This window comes from Moschus berezovskii, chromosome 11, assembly GCF_049115385.1.
Source record: "Moschus berezovskii isolate FMDL1 chromosome 11, NW_MosBer_1.0, whole genome shotgun sequence".
In the NCBI taxonomy this organism is placed as follows: Eukaryota; Metazoa; Chordata; class Mammalia; order Artiodactyla; family Moschidae; genus Moschus; species Moschus berezovskii.
The window spans coordinates 66841021-66864068 of NC_142470.1; the positions used below are offsets into that span (position 1 = coordinate 66841021).

A 23048-nucleotide genomic window follows, 5' to 3' on the forward strand; every position below is an offset into this window, starting at 1 on the left:
AAAGGTGTGGTAAATAAAGAAGACCTTGAAAGAAGACAAAGGATTGACCAGATTTAACAGGAAAACCTGGACAGTAGTTTCTGAAACCAAAGAAAGAGCAGCTTAAAAGTCAGAGTGATTAACAGTGCTTAGTGTTGCAAAGGGGTCAGGTTAGATTGCACGTATCATGTAGTGGTTGAAGTCGGATTGTATTGGGGTTTTTGGAGTGGGTAGAAAGGAAATGTAAACAATATAAACTACTTTGAAGAACAGGAGTGGCTAGAGAAGGGTGTGCAATCAAGGAAGAGTTATAATTACTTGTTTTCTTAAAAATAAGATTTGCTTAAACAAGTTACAGAGGAAAAAACGCTAGCGGAAAGTAAGGATACCACAGTAAAGGAGTTATTAGTGAATTGATGTGACTGAGTTGGTGGCAGGAGGTGGAAAGTACATTTGAAGAGGGGGTTTCCCATGGGCAGTCGAATGAGCTACTTTGCCCCTGTGATAGGAGATAGCAGAGAGGATGCGGGTTAGCAGACCAGAAAAGGAGACTAAAGATGGTTTGAAAAAACCATGGTTGGGAAAACTCAGACTTTCTACTTCTAGGTAAGTAAAAGCATTTCTAGAAGTGTTACCTAATAGTGTTAAGAGTGCAGCTGAGGGTGAACCAGTAGATAGATGAACATTAATTTATCACTGCTGCTGCTGCTGCTGCTAAGTCACTTCAGTCGTGTTCAACTCTGTGTGACCCCATAGACGGAAGCCCACCAGGCTCCCCCGTCCCTGAGATTCTCCAGGCAAGAACAATGGAGTGGGTTGCCATTTCCTTCTCCAATGCATGAAAGTGAAAAGTGAAAGTGAAGTAGCTCAGTTGTGTCCGACTCTTAGCGACCCCATGGACCACAGCCTACCAGGCTCCTCCATCCGTGGGACTTTCCAGGCAAGAGTACTGGAGTGGGTTGCCATTGCCTTCTCCAAATTTATCACTTATTACACAGTTAAAAGTATGTATGTCCTTAATCTGGAATTTAAGGAAGACTAGATTGTTATAATGGACACAGGAGCCTAGTGGGCTATAGTCCACAAAGTCTCGAAAATTCAGACACAACTAAGCCAGCACAAACACAAATTGTTACAATGCATTTGGTTTCTCAAATACAAGTTCTGTATATTATGATCAAAACTGTTGGTTTTATTTAACCTACCTTGGAAAATAATCCAATTCAAGAAAACATTGCTTTGGATATGTTAAAATTTTTAAAAATGTACTGTTTGTTTGTGTGTCATTTACTGATTGCAGTCATTTATATTTTGAAATAAAGTTAGTACCAACAGTTTGAAGACATGATTTTCAACAGTATTAGTGGTAAGAATTTTATTAACTTGTCAGAATTATGTTTATGTCATTCTTTTCCATGTATGTACATATTAGAGTTGGCATACAAATGTTTTTTCCTTTTAATTCTAAACAATGAACGAACCATTTTGTTCCATTAAAATTTTAGATTACTGTGTAGTTGGCAGCTGAGAACAGTACTTAATGGATATCATCACGTAGTACAACAGGTAAGTCCTTGTTTTAAAAGATTTGTTTTAAGTGAGGGTAGTTAATCTGATCACATGGACCACAGCCTTGTCTAACCCAATGAAACTATGAGCCATGCTGTTTAGGGCCACCCAAGATGGATGGGTCATGGTGGAGAGTTCTGACAAAATGTGGTCCACTGGCGAAGGGAATGGCAAACCATTTCAGTATTCCTGCCTTGAGAACCCAATGAACAGTATGAAAAGGCAAAAAGATAGGACACTGAAAGACGAACTCCACAGGTCGGTAAGTGCCCAATATGCTTTTGGAGGTCAGTGGAGAAATAACTCCAGAAAGAATGAAGAGACGAAGTCAAAGCTAAAACACCACTCAGTTGTGGATGTGACTGGTGATGGAAGTAAAGTCTTATGCTGTAAAGAGCAATATCGATAGGAACCTGGAATGTTAGGTCCATGAATCAAGGCAAATTGGCAATGGTCAAACAGGAGATGGCAAGAGTGAATGTCGACACTTTAGGAATCAGTGAGCTAAAATGGACTGGAATGGGTGAATTTAACTCAGATCATTATATCTACTACTGTGAGCAAGAGTCCCTTAGAAGAAATGGAGTAGCCATCATAGTCAGCAAGAATCTGAAATGTAGTACTTGGATGCAATCTCAAAAAAGACAGAATGATCTCTGTTCGTTTCCAAGGCAAAGCGTTCAATGTGATAATCCAAGTCTATGCCCTGACCAGTAACGCTGAAGAAGCTGAAGTTGAGCAGTTCTATGAAGACCTGCAAGATCTTCTAGAACTAACACCCAAAAAAGATGTCCTTTTCATTATAGGGGACTGGAATGCAAAATTAGGAAGTCAAGAGATACCTGGAGGAACAGGCAAATTTGGTTTTGGAGTACAGAATAAAGCAGGGCAAAGGCTAGTAGAGTTTTGCCAAGAGAACACACTGGTCATAGCAAACACCTTCTTCCAACAACACAAGAGAAGACTCTACACATATATGTTACCAGATGGTCAATACCAAAAACAGACTGATTAAATACTTTGCAGCCAAAGATGGAGAAGCCTTATACAGTCAGCAAAAACAAGACCGGAAGCTGTGGCTCAGATTATGAATTCCTTATTGCCAAATTCAGGCTTAAATTCAAGAAAGTAGGGAAAGCTCAAATCCCCAACAGTTATACAGTGGAAGTGAGAAATAGATTGAAGGGTTTAGATCTGAAAGACAGAGTGGCTGAAAAGCTATGGTGAAGGTTCGGGACATTGTACAGGAGGCAGAGATCAAGACCATCCTCACGAGAAAGAATTGAAAAAAGGCAAAATGGTTGTTTGAGGAGGCCTTACAAATAGCTGTGAAAAGAAGAGAAGCAAAAAGCAAAGGAGAAAAGGAAAGATATAAGCATCTGAATGCAGAGTTCCAAAGAATAGCAAGGAGAGATAAGAAAGCCTTCTTCAGCAATCAATGCAAAGAAATAGAGGAAAACAATAAAATGGGGAAGATTTGAGATCTCTTCAAGAAAATTAGAGATACCAAGGGAACATTTCATGCAACGATGGGCATGATAAAGGACAGAAATGGTATGGACCTAACAAGTGGAAGATATTAACAAGAGGTGGCAAGAATACACAAAAGAACTATACAGAAAAGATCTTCATGACCCAGATAACCACGATGATGGGATCACTCATCTAGAGCCACACATCCTGGAATATGAAGTTAAGTAGGCCTTAGGAAGTATCACTATGAACAAAACTAGTGGAGGTGATGGAATTCCAGGTGAGCTATTTCAAATCCATCCAAATATGATGCTGTGAAAGGGCTGCACTCAGTACACCAGCAAATTTAGAAAATTCAGCAGTGCCCACAGGACTGGAAAAGGTCAGTTTTCATTCTAATCCCAAAGAAAGGCAATGCCAATGAATGTTCAAACTGCCTCACAGTTGGCCCTCATCTCAAGCACTAGCAAAGTAATGCTCAAAATTCTCCAAGCCAGCCTTTAGCAGAACATGAATTTCCAGATATTCAAGCTGGATTTAGAAAAGGCAGAGGGACCAGAGGTCAAATTGCCAACATCTGCTGGATCATCAAAAAAGCAAGAGAGTTCCTGAAAAACATCTACTTCTGCTTTTTGACTATGCCAAAGCCTTTGATTGTGTGGATCACTTTAATCAAGAGGGTCTTTAGTTCTTCTTTACTTTTTGCAATAAGGGTGGTGTCATCTGCATATGACACCAGGACTTCCCTGGTGGCTCAGAGGTTAAAGCGTCTGCATGGAATGCGGGAGACTGGGTTCGATCCCTGGGTCAGGAAGATCCCCTGCAGAAGGAAATGGCAACCCACTCCAGTACTCTTGCCTGGAGAATACCATGGAGGGAGGAGCCTGGTGGGCTACAGTCCATGGGGTTGCAAAGAGTCAGACGGGACTTCACTTTCACTTTCATCTGCATATCTGAGGTTATTGAAATTTCTCCTGGCAATCTTGATTCCAGCTTTTGCTTCATTTAGTCCAGCCTCTCTCATGATGTACTTTGCATATAAGTTAAATAAACAGGGTGACAGTATACAGCCTTGACATACTCTTTTCCCTATTTGTAACCAGTCTGTTGTTCCATGTCCAGTTCTAACTGTTGCTTCTTGACCTGCATACAGATTTCTCAAGAAGCAGGTAAGGCTGGTATTCCCATCCCTTTCAGAAGTTTCCACAGTTTGTTGCGATCCACACAGTCAAAAGCTTTGGCATAGTCAATAAAGCAGAAGTAGATGTTTTTCTGGAACTCTTTTTCTTTCTCTATGAACCAATGCATGTTGGCAATTTTGATTTCTGGTTCTTCTGCCTTTTCAAAATCCAGCTTGAACATCTGGATGTTCATGGTTCATGTACTGTTAAAGCCTGGCTTGGCAAATTTTCAACATTATTTTGCTAGCGTGTGAGATGAGGGCAATTGTGAGGTAGTTTGAACATTCTTTGGCATTGCCTTTCTTTGGGATTGGAATGAAGACTGACTTTTTCCAGTCCTGTGGCCACTGCTGGGTTTTTCAAATTTGCTTGTGTATTGAGTGCAGCATTTTCACAGCATCATCTTTTAGGATTTGAAATAGCTCACCTGGAATTCCATCACTTCCACTAGCTTTGTTCATAGTGATGCTTCTTAAGGCCCGCTTGACTTCGCATTCCAGGATGTCTGGCTCTAGGTGAGTGATCCCACCATCATGGTTATCTGGGTCATGAAGATCTTTTTTGTGTAGTTCTTCTGTGTATTTTTGCCACCTCTTCTTAATATCTTCTGCTTCTGTAAGGTCCATACCATTTCTGTCCTTTATTGTGCCCATCTTTGCATGAAATATTCCCTTGGTATCTCTAATTTTCTTTTTTTTTGAGATTTAAACAACATAATTTTCTCACAGTTCTGGAGTCTAGAATTCCAAGATCAAGGTATCAGAAGGGTTGGTTTCTTCTGAGGCCTCACTCCTTGCCTCACAGACAGCAGCCTTCTCTCTCCCTACCTTCACATGTCTGTCCTCTGTGCATGTCTGTGTCCAAACTCCTTAAAAGGACACCAGTCATATAAGATTAGGGCCTACACTAATGACCTCATTTTTTATTTTCTTATTTATAAAATTTGATGTATATTTTTATTTATTTTTTTAATATAAATTTATGTTAGTTGGAGGCTAATTACAATATTGTGTTGGTTTTGCCATACATTGACATGAATACGCCCTGGGTGTACATGTGTTCCCCATCCTGAACCCCACTCCCACCTCCCTCCCCATCCCATCCTTCTGGGTCATCCCAGTGCACCAGCCCTGAGCATCCTGTATTATGCATCGAACCTGGACTGGCGATTCATTTCACATATGATAATATACATGTTTCAATGCCATTCTCCCAAATCATCCCACTCTTACCCTCTCCCACAGAGTCCAAATGACTCTAATATTCTTGAAGAGATCTCAAGTCTTCCCCATTTTATTGTTTTCCTCTATTTCTTCTCATTGATCACTGAGGAAGGCTTTCTGATGTCTCATTGCTATTCTTTGGAACTCTGTATTCAAATGGGTATATATTTCCTTTTCTTCTTTGCCTTTCTCTTCTCTTCTTTTCTCGGCTATTTTTAAGGCCTTGTCAGACAACCATTTTGCCAAGTGATGTTAGGAAGTTACTAAATATGCTCTTTTTAAAACCTATTTTGCAAAGTGTTATAACACACTGGTTTAGTAGTTGCTGAATTTTGTAGGTTTTTCCTCTATCAAGCATTTTAAGGATCCATATTTTATGCAAGATATTTTCTGTCTAAAATCCTCAGCACATTTCCAGGTAGCATTTGTGTTGAAACTATTTCCATGCTTGGAACTTCAGGGCCTTCAAATGCATTCACTGTCTCCTCCTGAATAGTGGTGGTACCAAAAGTATCCCAGGACCCATTTAGGAGTTGTAGAATATCTGTGGCAAAAATGTGATTGTAGTTCAAGATTAACAACAGAAAAGGTGGGGTGGAAATCACTTAGGATAAGGCATGCGTATGTAATGAGAGTAGATGTAAAGGCAGCATAGGTGAAATATTGGCCAGATTTTAGTTACTTTTTATTTTTTAAAAAAATTTATAAGTTTATACTTTTGATACCCTTCACCCACTTTATCCATATCCCCACCCAAATTCAGTTGTTCGTAATGTTTAGGTTCCTCTACTTGAAAATTCTTTTAAAGATTAAAGAAACAAGCAAATCAATTACTGAAGCAACTGAAAATAATGAAATACCTCTTGTAGAAAAGTAGATGTAAGTACAGCTGCCTTTCTTTTAGTGGTTTATTAATTTGTGTGTTTTTCCTGATCTTCTGTTTTCTTTATATTAAAGCAGGTTATTATCTATGGTGAATGACAATGACAGTTACTCTCACTTAAAGCAGTATTGAACCACAAAGAAATATAGGAAATTGTTTGATTTGTAGAAAGTAGACTGTCATTGCTGGCAATATAATTACAGCATATTTTTAAGGGGATGTTTAAGTGATTTCTCTTTGTGTTTTCTCCACCATCCCCTCCCCTTTCACTGAGACTATATTGTATGCTAAAGTTTAAGAAATGAATCTAATGAGATAGCTAAATAGCTTGAAGAAAACCTCTTAATGAAGACTTAAGATTCATAAGTTTTTCTCCACCAATTCACCAAGAGAGTTCCTAGAAAAAGTCCCAATTATGTATCTCCCCACCTGCCCTCCAATACTGTAGAATCCAGTATTAGTTTTAGTCTTTGTTTTACTCCAAAGTCCAGGTGAACGTTATTGTTCTTTCCTGGTATCATTTTTATATGAGTCACCTGCATATCTGAGGTTATTGATATTTCTCCCGGCCGTCTTGATTCCAGCTTGTGCTTCTTCCAGCCCAGCGTTCCTATGATGTACTCTGCATATAAGTTAAATAAGCAGGGTGACAATATACAACCCTGACATACTCCTTTTCCTATTTATTTTTTTGGGCTCCAAAATCACTGTGGATGCTGATTGCAGCCATGAAATTGAAAGACGCTTACTCCTTGGAAGGAAAGTTATGACCAACCTAGATAGTATGTTGAAAAACAGAGACATTACTTTGCCAACCAAGGTCCGTCTAGTCAAGGCTATGGTTTTTCCAGTGGTCCTGTATGGATGTGAGAGTTGGACTGTGAAGAAAGCTGATCGCCGAACAATTGATGCTTTTGAACTGGGGTGCTGGAGAAAACTCTTGAGAGTCCCTTGGACTGCAAGGAGATCCAACCAGTCCATTCTAAAGGAGATCAATCCTGGGTGTTCATTGGAAGGACTGATGCTAAAGCTGAAACTGCAATACTTTGGCCACCTCATGCGACGAGCTGACTCACTGGAAAAGACTCTGATGCTGGGAAGGATTGGGGGCGGGAGGAGAAGGGGACAACAGAGAATGAGATGGCTGGATGGCATCACCGACTCGATGGACATGAGTTTGAGTGAACTCCGGGAGTTGGTGATGGACAGGGAGGCCTGGCGTGCTGTGATTCATGGGGTCACAAAGAGTCAGACACGACTGAGCGACTGAACTGAACTGAACCGAACTGAAATATGAGTCAGGGTGGGAGGTGTGGTCAGCATTCTTTTCTGTGAAGGGCCAGATAGTAAATTTTACAGGTTTTGTGGACCCTAAGATCCCAGTCATGACTACATAGCTCTGCCCTTGTAGCACAGAGCAGCTTTGATAAGAGGTAAATGAATAGGCGTGGCTGCATTTCATTACAACTCTAGAAAAACAGATATTGGGCTGTATGTAGCCTCTGAGCTGTAGTTTGCACACTTTTGGTATAATTTATTACTCGTCACTAATCAACTACAGGGGAAATATATAGAGGAAGGGAAAGTCAAAAATTTGTTCTGCAAACATGTGCCCTACAAAGCTACATTAAGGTATGAATCATATGCCTCATGTATTGTTGAATACTTTAGATTATTGTTTTTCTCTAAAAATATGAAATTTATATATCAGCTTCAGAACTGTGTGGTGGTAGTGCAGTGCATTAGAAAAAGTGGCAAAAATAACATTATTTTGATTTCAAGCAGAGAAATGATATAGAGACTTATCTAATAAAGGAATTTTAAATTAGAGTATTTTCACTTTTATTTTATAATAATTTTCTTTTAATAATCAAAGATTTCTAGGAAATGGAGCCCTGACACTTTAATGTTGTACTTCAGAAGTTATTTCCTTTTTGTTGTATTATTGTAACTGTTTTACCTTATTGAAAGATTGACTCCTTTTGAATTAATACAGGTTAGTTGTGAAAGGACAAAATTAACAATTATAGGCAGTCTTTAAGGTCAAAGAAAAAATTAAAATAGACAGTATTACTGATTAGTTAATTCATTGTTCTAACTAGATTTAATTGTATAGATTTGCCTGATTTTTATATATTATACTCCTTTTGACATTCCATTCATATTTTTAATAGTGCTGTGGTTTGCTAGATTTTTTAAACTTGACAGTATTCAGTGCTGAAGAAATAAAGTAATGTGTGAGACTTTAAGTGCCATGCTTACATAATTCAGCATGTCTCACCAAATTAGATTTGAGGGCTTTAATTACTCTTTCAGAATGAAATTGATAGAAATAATAGTGTTGATGACCAATAATTCAGTTCTTATACTTTTAAGATAGCTAATTTTTTTTTTATTTAGATGGACTTTTAAAAAAATTTCCATTTCCAGTGCATGGAGTATTCATTGTACACATGAAATTAATTAAAAATATGTTTTGGTCTAGAGAATGCAGCAGTCTCCTGATCTAGTGAGTTTTATGATGGAGTTGAAGATGGTTTTGGTAAGAATTTGTTTTCTAACAGTGTCGTTATACTCTGTAAATCTGGTGTGTTTTTGTAATTCCTTTAAAAACTAACATTAGAATTTAAAACTTCTCAACTCTCAGTCATTTAGTGTTTTATTTTACTAGTGCATAAATGTGGATACTTTTCTGGAACTGCAAGAGGAATAGAACTGTGTGTAAGAACCAGTTTGATGGGTACACTTGACACTAGACTTGGACAGGTGGTGAAGAAATAAAGTGTTCTTCTGGTCTGTTAGGGAATGTAACATCAAGAGAGATTAAAAAATCACTCTTAAAGCTACAGTAAAATGTATAAATAATTTCATATACAATTACAGATTTCTGAAAAATTTGTTAAGCTTCATTACATATATGCAGTTATATACAATTGATTTTTCAGTTAACTCTGCATAAATTGGCTTCCCAGGTGGCGCTAGTGGGAAAGAACCTGTCTGCCAATGCAGGAGACATAAGAGCCATTAGTTAGATCTCTGGGTTGGGAAAATCCCCTGGTGGAAGGCATGGCAACCCACTCCAGTGTTCTTGCCTGGAGAATTCCCATGGACAGAGGAACCTGGCAGGCTATAGTCCATGGGATCGCAAAGAGTTGGACATGATTGAAACGACTTAGCATGCATGGATACATAAGATACTTGATTAGCAAAAGAAGGAAGACTACAGTAAATACCCATGGACCCATGAACAAACTTCAAAGTTTTGCCTAAGATATTTCTTTGCCTATCTACTCTTTTAGGAGAAGGAGACTGGAGCATTTTAAAAGGTTTCCTACATTCTGAATTTGGTTTATTAGATATTCATACTGTCTTTTAACATATTCTACCTTTTTTTTTTTTGTAATCTGGCAGTTAAATCTAGAGGTCTGAATGGAGTTGCATTCATTTGTACTGATAAGAATACTTTATGCTCTGTACTTCTTACTCTGCATAGGAGGTACATCGTGTCTGGTAGTTCCTCATTTAATAGAGTTAAGATTAATCAATATGTTTAGATACATCCAATATAAAGTTTCTGATCAGCCTATCACCTGCTGATTTTAGCTTCCAATGATGGTCATTAACTACATCCACTGTTTTGTTCGCGGTCGCAAATGGTGATTTTTAAAAATCCATCGTCTACATTTATTAGCTGAAAATTTTACAGAAAAGAAGTTCCCCTCATCATTTATTTGGTAAATTTGAGATCTCACCCATACTGGAATGAGGGCAAGTGCTTGATTTTTTTCCTTTTAATCAATTTTAAGAATAATGAGTTGGTGCCTAGATATTCAAAGGGAACTAATGATTTTTTTAGCATTATGAACCCATGTATTTTGAAATATTTGATTAACTTTAGTCCATTGTGATTATTATTCTTTTTAATGCTTAAATTGTACCAGTTTTGGTCAATATAAGTCCTTTCATGTTGGCTCCTGAGTTCTTTTAACACAATCTAAGCTTTGCTTTGTGTCACCAGTTGCCCCAGTTTCATTCACTTATCCTGTTTTACCAAAGAGATATGGTTTCTTTGTAGAAAATGGTATTTGGATGCCGCAGTCTTGAAACTGGCATGTTCATTGCTATTTGTTGTTCAGGCGCTAAGTCATGTCAGACTCTTTGTGACCCCATGGACTGCAGCACTCCAGGCTTCCCTGTTCCTCACTATCTGCCAGAGTTTGTTCAAACTCAGGTCCATTGAGTCGGTGATGCCATCCAACCATCTTATACTCTGTCACCCTCTTCTCCCCCTGCCCGTAATCTTTCCCAACATCAGGGTATTCTCCAATGAGTCTGCTCCTTGCATCACCTGGCCAAAATATCAGCGCTTCAGCATCAGCCCTTCCAGTGAATATTCAGGGTTGATTTCCTTTAGGATTGACTGGTTTGATCTCCTTACTGTTTAAGGGACTCTCAAAAGTCTTCTCCAGCACCACAATTTGAAAGCATCAATTCTTCAGCACTCAGGACTTCCTTCTTTATAGTCCACCTCTTACATCCGTGCATGATTACTGGAGAAACCATAGCTTTGAGTATTCAGACCTTTGCTATTACCTGTGTTCATTTCAATATTTTCATTTCACTTCTGGCATAGGGGTTTTACTTCTTTGACTTGTATGCTTGTATCTCTTTTCTCTTAAATCTGAGTTTTCTAGTATTTCTTTTTTATTGAAGTACTGTTGATTTACAGTGTTGTGCCAGTTTGATGTACAGCAGAGTGACTCAGTTATGCACGTATATACATTCTTTTTATATTCTTTTCCATTATGGTTAATCACAGGATATTGTATATAGTTCCCTGTGCTGTATAGTAGGACCTTGTTTATCCATTCTAAATGTAATAGTTTGTATCTACCAAACCCAAACTCCCAGGCCATCTCTCTCCCTCCTCTCCTACTCCTTGGCAAGGACAAATCTGTTCCCTATGTCTATGAGTCTGTTTCTGTTTTGTAGATGGGTTTATTTTTGCCAGATTTTAGATTCCACGTACAAATGATATCATACAGTATTTGTCTGTCTCTTTCTTAGACTTCACTTACTGTGATAATCTCTATTTGCAGCCATGTTGCTGCAAATGGCATTATTTTATTTTTTTTAAATAGTTGAGTAGTACTCCTATTTTATACATGTACCACATCTTCTTTATCCATTCATCTGTTGATGGACATTTAGGTTGTTTCTATGTTTTGGCTGTTGTGAACAGTGCTGCTATGAAAATAGGGTGCTTGTGTCTTTTTGAGTTAATTTTGTTTGGTTAAATTCCCAGGAGTAGGATTGCTGGATCATGTGGTAATTCTATGTCTAGCTTTTGTTTTTCTTTTCGAGTATTAACATAGTTATAATTTTATGTTTACTTATGCATTTCTCAGATCTATAAAATATTTCTTGTATTTGTTTTATAAAATTACAGTGCCACTATATTTCTACTAACAACTGAAAGCATTTTGGTTTCTTTGTAGTTCTGTTTTCTCTTTATTGTTAGCAGCAGCTGCCACATATTGAGGACTTAATTTACTTGCTAGATTTGTTTTGAATCTTTTTGTTAATATTTATGACAAAGGCTTTGGTGAAAAGTTTGGGATCAAATGAAAGTATTTAAAAAGTCACTTTCTAAAGTTTAAATTTTGACTTATAAATTGTAAACTCTAATTAATAAGGTTTATCAAAGTTCATTATAAATTTTGTCAAAGGCTAAACATGATAACCTTAAAAAGGTAAGTTGAAGTAGTGAAACATTTTGGTTTACATCTCCTTGACACTGGGCAAAAGTTGAAAAAGTTTCTTTTGACTTTTTATCATAATTTCGATAAGCTATACGAATAGGACTAAGAGAACCAGAGTAAAACTATGTGGCCCATTAGGCTTTACTGTGAAGCTGACTTTAAGCTCTCATGGTCATTTAATTTTGAAGAAATACTCATTAGTTTAAAATAGTGTGATTGATCAGTAGTCTGTTTAGTACATTTGTTATTGCTTTCCTAAATGCGATCCTGTAACTCTCTAAAATTGTGGACAGGATTGGTAATACTATTGTACATTTATGGCAGTCTCCCTAAAGATGTAAGAATTATTAGTTTATTTATTGGGCTGTATTATTAGTAATAGGGTTAACTTAATATAATCCCTGGTGAAAATATTGAGAATGTTGCCCAAATGAAATCAGTAGCTGTTGAAGTTATTTCAGGACATTTTGTTAAAATTTCTCATGGAGTTTCCTAGTATTAACTAGGCGTGTAGTAGGAGTTTGATACAATATTTATTAAATGAACAATTACATTTTAAAAGAACTCAACAGGAGAAGGCAATGGCAAGCCACTCCAGTACTATTGCCTAGAAAATCCCATGGATGGAGGAACCTGGTAGGCTGCAGTCCGTGGGATCGCTAGGGGTCGGACACGACTGAGCGACTTCACTTTCACTTTCACACATTGGAGAAGGAAATGGCAACCCACTCCAGTGTTCTTGCCTGGAGAATCCCAGGGACGGGGGAGCCTGGTGGGCTTCTGTCTATGGGGTCACACAGAGTCGGACACGACTGAAGTGACTTAGCAGCAGCAGCAACAGGTGTATTATTTTATTCCGTTTTTAGAGCTGAGTCACTGAGTGCCTAAGGCCTCAAAACTTGGAATTGTTTAAAGTTAGGATCTAAACTCCTGGTTTGTAAAGCCTGTGTTCTTTCTTCGAAGTACCTTTGCTTCATTCTTGACAAAGAACACTTTGCTTCTCTGTCTATGCCCTTTTCTCTGTTATGGTTCTAGAATAGGAATAACTTGGCTGACCCAAAGTAGAAGGCAGAGTTAGCAAATGTCATAAATCTAGGATTAAAGTACTCTTTTATCCAAGTACATTATTATCCAAGTTTGTTTTTATCTTCAGTATATATGAATAACAGTAATTAATATTTTTGAATTGAAAAAAATTTCCAAAAAAATACTGTGTACTCTTAATGTTTGTAAGTACAGGAACTATACTGACTCCTGTTAGTAGCATTTGTAACAGGAGAATCTTAATGCTAATAATTTTTGTGGCCCATCAGGCTATTTATATACAGCACTAAGTAGTTTATGAAAAGGCAGTATATTTTTGTCTTCTAGGAGCTTCCTTTCTAATTCAAATTGACATTCTAGGCTTTACTAACCAGCTTTCAGGGTTTGGTTTGTTTGTTTTTATCCTAAAGCAGGTTTCAGTTCAGTTCAGTTCAGTCGCTCAGTCGTGTCCGACTCTCCGCGACCCATGAATCACAGCATACCAGGCCTCCCTGTCCATCACCAACTCCCACAGTTCACTCAAACTCATGTCCACAGAGTCAGTGATGCCATCCAGCCATCTCATTCTCGGTCGTCCCCTTCTCCTCCCGCCCCCAACCTTTCCCAGCATCAGAGTCTTTTCCAGTGAGTCAACTCGTCGCGTGAGGTGGCCAAAGTATTGCAGCTTCAGCTTCAGGATCAGTCCTTCCAATGAACACCCAGGATTGATCTCCTTTAGAATGGACTGGTTGGATCTCCTTGCAGTCCAAGGGAGTCTCAAGAGTCTTCTCCAGCACCCCAGTTCAAAAGCATCAATTCTTCGGCGATCAGCTTTCTTCACAGTCCAACTCTCACATCCATACATACCCACGGGAAAAACCATAGCCTTGACTAGATGGACCTTGGTTGGCAAAGTAATGTCTCTCCTTTTTAATATACTATCTAGGTTGGTCATAACTTTGCTTCCAAGGAGTAAGCGTCTTTTAATTTCATGGCTGCAGTCAGCATCTGCAGTGATTTTGGAGCCCAAAAAAATAAAGTCTGACACTGTTTCCACTGTTTTTCCATCTATTTCCCATGAAGTGATGGGACCAGATGCCATGATCTTTGTTTTCTGAATGTTGAGCTTCAAGCCAACCTTTTCACTCTCCTCTTTCACTTTCATCAAGAGGCTTTTGAGTTCCTCTTCACTTTCTGCCATAAGGGTAGTGTCATCTGCATATCTGAGGTTATTGATATTTCTCCCGGCAGTCTTGATTCCAGCTTGTGCTTCTTCCAGCCCAGCATTCCTCATGATGTACTCTGCATATAAGTTAAATAAGCAAGGTGACAATATACAACCTTGACGTACACCTTTTCCTATTTGGAACCAGTCTGTTGTTCCATGTCCAGTTCTGACTGTTGCTTCCTGACCTGCATACAGGTTTCTCAAGAGGCAGGTCAGGTGGTCTGGGATTCCCATCTCTTTCAGAATTTTCCACAGTTTATTGTGATCCACACAGTCAAAGGCTTTGGCATAGTCAATGAAGCAGAAATACATGTTTTTCTGGAACTCTCTTGCTTTCTCCATGATCCAGCGGATGTTGGCAATTTGATCTCTGGTGCTTCTGCCTTTTCTAAAACCTGCTTGAACATCTGGAAGTTCACGGTTCACATACTGCTGAAGCCTGGCTTGGAGAATTTTGAGCATGACTTTACTAGCGTGTGAGATGAGTGTAGTTGTGCGGTAGTTTGAGCATTCTTTGGCATTGTCTTTCTTTGGGATTGGAATGAAGACTGACCTCTTCCAGTCCTGTGGCCACTGCTGAGTTTTCCAAATCTGCTGGCATATTGAGTGCAGCACTTTCACAGCGTCATCTTTCAAGACTTGAAATAGCTCAACTGGAATTCCATCACCTCCACTAGCTTTGTTCGTAGTGATGCTTTCTAAGGCCCACTTGACTTCACATTCCAAGATTTCTGGCTCTAAAGCAGGTTTAGAAATGTATTTAAGTAGTTTCAGTTAGCAGTCCTGATTTTTGAAATGCTGCCATTATAACTACTACTGTGGGCAGGAATCCCTTAGAAGAAATAGAGTAGCCATCATGGTCAACAAAAGAGTCCGAAATGCAGTACTTGGATGCAATCTCAAAAATGACAGAATGATTTCTGTTCATTTCCAAGGCAAACCATTCAATATTACAGTAATCCAGGCCTATGCCCCAACCAGTAACGCTGAAGAAGCCGAAGTTGAACGGTTCTATGAAGACCTACAAGACCTTTTAGAACTAACACCCAAAAAAGATGTCCTTTTCATTATAGGGGACTGCTTCACTGACTATGCCAAAGCCTTTGACTGTGTGGATCACAATAAACTGTGGAAAATTCTGAAAGAGATGGGAATCCCAGACCACCTGACCTGCCTCTTGAGAAACCTGTATGCAGGTCAGGAAGCAACAGTCAGAACTGGACATGGAACAACAGACTGGTTCCAAATAGGAAAAGGAGTACGTCAAGGCTGTATATTGTCACCTTGCTTATTTAACTTATATGCAGAGTACATCATGAGGAATGCTGGGCTGGAAGAAGCACAAGCTGGAATCAAGACTGCCGGGAGAAATATCAATAACCTCAGATATGCAGATGACACTACCCTTATGGCAGAAAGTGAAGAGGAACTCAAAAGCCTCTTGATGAAAGTGAAAGAGGAGAGTGAAAAGTTTGGCTTGAAGCTCAACATTCAGAAAACAAAGATCGTGGCATCTGGTCCCATCACTTCATGGGAAATAGATGGAAAAACAGTGGAAACAGTGTCAGACTTTATTTTTTGGGGCTCCAAAATCACTGCAGATAGTGATTGCAGCCATGAAATTAAAAGACGCTTACTCCTTGGAAGGAAAGTTATGATGAACCTTGATAGTATATTAAGAAGCAGAGACATTACTTTGCCAACCAAGGTCCATCTAGTCAAGGCTATGGTTTTTCCCGTGGTCATGTATGGATGTGAGAGTTGGACTGTGAAGAAAGCTGATCGCCGAAGAATCGATGCTTTTGAACTGTGGTGCTGGAGAAGACTCTTGAGAATCCCTTGTACTGCAAGGAGATCCAACCAGTCCATTCTAAAGGAGATCGATCGTGGGTATTCATTGGAAGGACTGATGCTAAAGCTGAAACTGCAATACTTTGGCCACCTCATGCGACGAGTTGACTCACTGGAAAAGACTCTGATGCTGGGGAAGGTTGGGGGCGGGAGGAGAAGGGGACGACCGAGAATGAGATGGCTGGATGGCATCACCGACTCTGTGGACATGAGTTTGAGTGAACTGTGGGAGTTGGTGATAGACAGGGAGGCCTGGCGTGCTGTGATTCATGGGGTCGCAAAGAGTTGGACACGACTGAGCGACTGAACTGTTTTGTAAAAATCTGGTCTTTTCTAGTGTTAATTTAATAGCCTTCTATCCTAGTTAATAAACATATTTAAGTGAATAAAAATGTATAATTTTTATTAGGGTTACTAGAAATTTTTATAATTTTATACTTGTTCTTATGTTGTTTTGTTATTATCTCTTTTTTTTACAATTTTTATTTCTTTAATTTTTATAAAGTGCTTAGTCATGTCTAACTGTTTGCAACCCCATGTACTGTAGCCAGCCAGGCTTGTCTGTACATGGGATTTCCCAGGCAAAAATACTGGAGTGAGTTGTCATTTCCTTCTCCAGGGGATCTTCCAGACCCAGGGATTGAACTCTGGGTCTCCTGTGTCTCCTGCATTGGTAGGTGGATTCTTATCACTGAGCCATCTGGGAAGCCCACTTTTTATAATACCTGAGCTTTCCTGGTGGCTCAGATGGTAAAGCGTCTGCCTGCAATGTGGGAGACCCGGGTTCGATCCCTGGGTTGGGAAGATCTCCTGGAGAAGGAAACGTCAACCCACTCCAGTACTCTTGCCTGGAGAATCCCACGGATGGAGGAGCCTGGTAGGCTACAGTCTGTGGGGTCGCAAAGAGTCAGACATGACTAAGCAACTTCACTTTCACTTTCTTTGATAATCCAAACCGTATGAACCTCTGTGTAATTCATATGTACATTTATATTTTACTTTCCAAATAAGATATTGTCCAGGTTAACACCTTTGAAGTAATTGGTAGTTTTCAGCCTCAGCAACTCTAGTGATGCTTGTATTGCTTGTAAAAAAGGTAAATTTTAGTTTTCTTTGGGGGAACATAAATCATCTTAAAGATGTAATAGGTAGGTTTAGTGGGGAAAGAACCTGTGATCTAACCAGATAGATGGCAAAATGCTTCACTGGTCTGGGAGTAATACAGCATGGAAGTCAGTAAAGGAAATTAACAGGTTAACTATTTATTGTGATAAAGAAGGATTTTTGTTTGTAAGAATGTGATTCATAATTCTGTACAAATATATCAGTCTAGGCCATGTACATAGAATTCAGGCTTTTTTTTAAAGGTACATGTTTCTTTCTATCAAACATATCCACAGGGGTAGAAAAATAGTAAAGCCTTGAGGATGAGGATTTTGCTTTATTTTTTGGTGATCCTTTTTCATCTGTGATAGACATGATAGTCTAAGAATATTAGACTTGAATTTGTGTGGTATTATAATTGACATTTTTACAGGACCTTTGGTGCAGTTCTTTACCCCTTTCTTGGTCTTTTTTTTTTTTTAATAAAGAGGGAAATGAACTGGATTTTCTATAAAAATAATGGACATGTTAATGAGGTACAAGAGTTGTGTTTTGTAATCAGGTATTAATAATTCATTGTGTAGCATTCCACAGCTGATTCAAGTTTTTTCTTTTAAACAGGAAGTTGCTTTAAAGAATAAAAATGAACCATATGTACTACCTCCTCCTCCCACATTCTACTCAAGCCTTATTGGAGAGATAAGAACTCTTGGTTGGGATAAGTATGTCAATTTTAAAATACGCTTTAGAAATGCCTATTTCTTAACACATTTCAATTTGATATATTTGCAGCTTTAGCAGTTTATGTTTTTAATCAAAACATTTAATTGTAGTCAGAGTATCTGATCCTTTTTATGACTATGAATTAAAGGTGTGTCAGCATAAAAAATTGACTTACAAGGTAAAATAATAAATATAATTTGGAAAAAATAACCTCTTTATATACACAGTAAGTTAAGAAGTTATCAATGTTACTTTGTTACTTTAGTTGTAGTGAGGTATAATTGACAAATAAAATTTTAACATATATAAAGTGCACTGTGTGGTGATTTGATATACCTGTTCATTGTGAAAGGATTACCACAGTTGCACTAATTAGCATATCCCTCACCTCATATGGGCTTCCCTTGTGGCTCAGTAAAGAATCTGCCTGCATTGCTGGAGACCTGGGTTCCATCCCTGGGTTGAAAAGATCCCCTGGAGAAGGGAAAGGCTACCCCTTCCAGTATTCTGGGCTGGAGAATTCCATGGACAGAGGAGCCTGGTGGCATACAGTCTATGGAGTCACAAAGAGTCAGACACGACTGAGTGACTTTCACTCACTCACCTTGTATATTTACTTTTTTGCTGACATTTTTGGGTCAGTTTCTTGTTGCTATTGTATGGGAGGAGAATTTTAGGAACTTCTGACTGCCATTGACTGACATCACCCGATTTACGTAGTTTTATATCTACTGTCTTGCTGCATGTTTTCTGTTTGTCTCATATATGTTGTGTTTTTCTCTTCATCTGCCTTTATTTGAAGTAATCACAATTTTTATTATATTTTTCTATTAACTTGTTAGGTACATACTTTTTTATTCTTTTAGAGGTTACCTTAGAGATACAGTGGACACATAGCAAAATGTATATTGTTGTCTTTACCAGTTTTCTTATGTTGTGAGGATCTGAAACTCCATCGCAGTTTCTCCCCCTGTTGTTGTTATTGTTATAATGCATTTTAATTCTATAGTTAAATTTGACAAACATTATCATTGTTTTTAAAGTCAGTGTTTTTATACATACACACACAATTATTTCTCCCAGTGTTCTTTATTCCTTTCTTACTGCATTTTTATCCTGTCTGGAATAATTTTCCTCCTGACTAAAGAAATGCTTTTAATATTTTTTTATTGAGGTATACTTGACCATATACCAGTTTCAGGTGTACAACATAATGGACTTCTTGAAAGGTGGTTCAGTGGTAAAGAATCTGCCTACCAGTGCAGGGAGACATGAATTCAATCTCTAGGTCAGGAAGATCCCTTGTAGTAGGAAGTGGCAATCTCCTCCAGTATTCTTGCCTGGAAAATTGAATGGACAGAGGAAACTGGTGGGCTAGAGTCCATGTGGTTGTAAAAGGCAGACGTAACAGAGTGACTGAACTCATTCACATGTACAGCATGATGTTCAGTATGTGTATGTATTATGAAATGATTGCCACAAGAAGTCTAGGTAACATCTGTAAGCATACATGCATTTTTTTTTCTTATGATGATAACTTGGAAGATTTACTTTTAGCAGCTTTGAAATATACAATACAGTTGACCCTTGACCATCAGGGGTTCTTATATGCAGATTTTTTTTTAGTGAATGTTACTGCAGTACTATCTGATCTGCTATTGGTTTAATGCATGGATGTGGAACTGCAGCAATGGAGGGCCTACTGTAAAGTTATAGGTAGATTTTCAACTGTGTTGAAGGTTGGTGCATCTAACCCCCATGTTGTTCAAGGGTCATCTGTTTGATATAAGCTATAGTCACTATATAAGCTGTAATGTATATAAGCTATACAATTACACTCTGATTAATTATTTTGTAACTGGAAGTTTGTACCTGATGACCTCTTTTCACTCATTTCACTCACCTTCCACAGCCATCTCTGGCAACCCCCAGTCTTTTCTCTGTATCTATGAATTTAGTATTTTAGGATACTTTTTAAATGCCACATATAAGTGACATCATGTCTTTTTCTGTTTGTATTATTTTATTTAGTGTAATGCCCATTAGAGGTCATCCATATTGTTGCAAATGGTTCAGTTCAGTTCAGTCGCTCAGTCATGTCCGACTCTCCGCGACCCCATGAGTCACAGCACGCCAGGCCTCCCTGTCCATCACCAACTCCCGGAGTTCACTCAAACTCATGTCCACAGAGTCGGTGATGCCATCCAGCCATCTCATTCTCCGTCGTCCCCTTCTCCCGCCCCCAACCTTTCCCAGCATCAGACTCTTTTCCAGTGAGTCAACTCGTCGCATGAGGTGGCCAAAGTATTGCAGCTTCAGCTTTAGCATCAGTCCCTCCAATGAACATCCAGGATTGATCTCCTCTAGAATGGACTGGTTGGATCTCCTTGCAGTATAAGGGACTCTCAAGAGTCTTCTCCAACACCACAGTTCAAAAGCACCTATTCTTCGGCGATCAGCTTTCTTCACAGTCCAACTCTCACATCCATACATGACCACAGGAAAAACCATAGCCTTGACTAGATGGACGTTGGTTGGCAAAGTAATGTCTCTGCTTTTTAATATACTATCAAGGTTGGTCATAACTTTTCTTCCAAGGAGCAAGCGTCTTTTAATTTCATGGCTGCAATCAGCATCTGCAGTGATTTTGGAGCCCAAAAAAGTAAAGTCTGATACTGTTTCCACTGTTTTTCCATCTATTTCCCATGAAGTGATGGGACCAGATGCCATAATCTTTGTTTTCTGAATGTTGAGCTTCAAGCCAACCTTTTCACTCTCCTCTTTCACTTTCATCAAGAGGCTTTTGAGTTCTTCTTCACTTTCTGCCATAAGGGTAGTGTCATCTGCATATCTGAGGTTATTGATATTTCTCCCAGCAATCTTGATTCCAGCTTGTGCTTGCAGGATGTCCTTTTTTATGGTTGAAAAATATTCCATGGTGTGTGTATATATATACACACACAGACCACATTTTATTTATCCATTCATCTGTCAGTGGGCACTTGGGTTGTTTCCTTGTTGGCTGTTGTAAATAATGCTGCATTGATGGGTGTGCAGGTATCTCTTTGACATTGTGATTTGTTTCAGACATATACTCAGAAATGGAATTGCTGAATCATATTGAAGTTCTGTTTTTAATTTTAGAGTGCATATAAATTTATAATTGCTGCATCTTCCTTGTGATTTTCCCTCATCATTACATTTTTCTTTATGTATCTAGTAACGTTTCTTGCCTTAATGTCTACTTTGTTAGGTATTAGTATAACTCTACTAGATTTTAATGCTCTATTGAAATTCTCTTATTATTTCTCTATATTTTCATAGTTTAAAAATTTTTCTACCTACTCCCGTAATCTAGATCCCCTTGAGTCTGTTTTTAATTTATTTATTTTTTTGTGATTTTCTGTCAATATAGTCCTGGATCTTGGCATTCCTGGTACTGTTATTAATTTTTGTTAATAGACTTTTTTTTTTTTTAAGAGTAGTTTTAGGGTCATCACAAAATTAGGAGGGTATGGAGATTTTCCATATACTTTCTTCCCCCAAATAAACCCTTAGATTCCCCCATTATCAGCATCCCCTGTCAGAGTAGTCCGTTGGTTACAGTGGATGAACCCACACTGACTTATTGTTATCACCCCCAAACCATAGTTTATGTTAGCATATACTCTTAGTCATATACTTTCTCTCTTTTAGGACAAATGTATAAAAACATGTATCTGCTACTATTATATGGTACAGAGTAATTTCACTGCCTCGGAAATAAATACCTTATATTCTACCTACTCATCCCTTCTTCTGCTCTGACCTCTGGCAACTACTGCTCTGTTCACTCTCTCCAAAAATTTTGCCTTTTCCAAAATATCATGTGGTTGGAATCATACGTTATGAAGTCTTTTCATGTTGACTTATTTCACTGGTAATATGTATTTAAATTTCTTCTCAATCTTTTCATAGCTCATTTGTTTTTAGCACTGAATAATATTTCATTGTCTGGGTGAACCAGTTTATCCATTCACAAGCTGAAGGACATCTTGCTTGCTTCCACATTTTGGCAGTTATGAATAAAGCTGCTGACAGCTATGTGCAGGTTTTCCATGTGGATGTTATTTTTTAACTCTGTTAGGTAAATACCGAGGCCTAGACTTTTTTTTTAAGAGCAAAAAGTAAAGGTTTTTCTTTATTGTCACAATTGAATCAGTACAAAGTTGAATACTGTATAACAACAACAAAAAATGTAAAATGTTGTCTCCCTGTTTCTGCTTAGTTCAGTTCAGTTTAGTTCAGTCGCTCAGTCATGTCCGACTCTTTGCAACCCCATGAATCACAGCACGCCAGGCCTCCCTGTCCATCACCAACTCCCGGAGTTCACTCAAACTCATGTCCATCGAGTCGGTGATGCCATCCAGCCATCTCATTCTCGGTCGTCCCCTTCTCCTCCCGCCCCCAATCCTTCCCAGCATCAGAGTCTTTTCCAGTGAGTCAACTCGTTGCTTGAGGTAGCCAAAGTATTGGAGTTTAACATGATTGAAAAGTAAAAGTGTTAGTCGCTCAGTCGTGTCAACTCTTTGTGACCCCATGAACTGTAGACTGCCAGGCTCTTCTGTCCATGGGATTCTCCAGGCAAGAATACTGGAGTGGGTTGCCGTTTCCTTCTCCAGGGGATCTTTCCAACCCAGGGATCGAACCCAGATCTCTGGCATTGCAGGCACATTCTTTACCATCTGAGCCACCAGAGAAGCAGTAACATGATTGCTTTTTCTTAAAAAAAACAAAAGCAAGAAGGGGAGAAATGAGGAAGCTGTCTTAATTTCTGTGCAATCTAGCTAATGCCCCTTTTTCCTTTTTTCACTATCCTGCTGGCTGTTCTTCAGTGTTTTGCCCTTGGCCATTCAGGCTTCATTGCTATGCCTGATAATCTTTTGTTGAGTGTTGGAAATTGTGTATTAAAAAACTTAGAGGCTCTGGATGATATTTTCTTCTACAAAGGATTTATTCATTTATTTTTTGCTCGGAAAATAAAGTGGGGGCAAGTTGCCATAGAGACTG

At 38.6% G+C, this 23048-nt stretch overlaps 2 protein-coding genes across 7 annotated transcripts in view; one reads left to right on the forward strand and one right to left on the reverse strand.

The window, feature by feature from the left end:
* Positions 1-23048, forward strand: part of FANCL (FA complementation group L) — a 102513-nt gene that overhangs the window by 19122 nt on the left and 60343 nt on the right. For 4 of the 6 annotated variants that reach the window (XM_088841429.1, XM_088841432.1, XM_088841430.1 and 1 more), the window contains 3 exons: positions 1485-1545; positions 8794-8850; positions 17898-17998. The exons of 1 other annotated variant lie outside the window; for it this stretch is intronic. In XM_088841429.1, coding sequence (XP_088697555.1) covers positions 1485-1545; positions 8794-8850; positions 17898-17998 — 219 coding nt within the window. The remainder of the gene's footprint in view (positions 1-1484; positions 1546-8793; positions 8851-17897; positions 17999-23048) is intronic. One more of the 6 variants, XM_088841431.1, reaches the window with a different exon arrangement.
* Positions 19155-23048, reverse strand: part of VRK2 (VRK serine/threonine kinase 2) — a 172412-nt gene continuing 168518 nt past the window's right edge. The window contains exon 13 of the mRNA XM_088841427.1: positions 19155-19339. Within this exon, the coding sequence (XP_088697553.1) occupies positions 19289-19339 (51 nt within the window). The 3' untranslated portion in view covers positions 19155-19288. The remainder of the gene's footprint in view (positions 19340-23048) is intronic.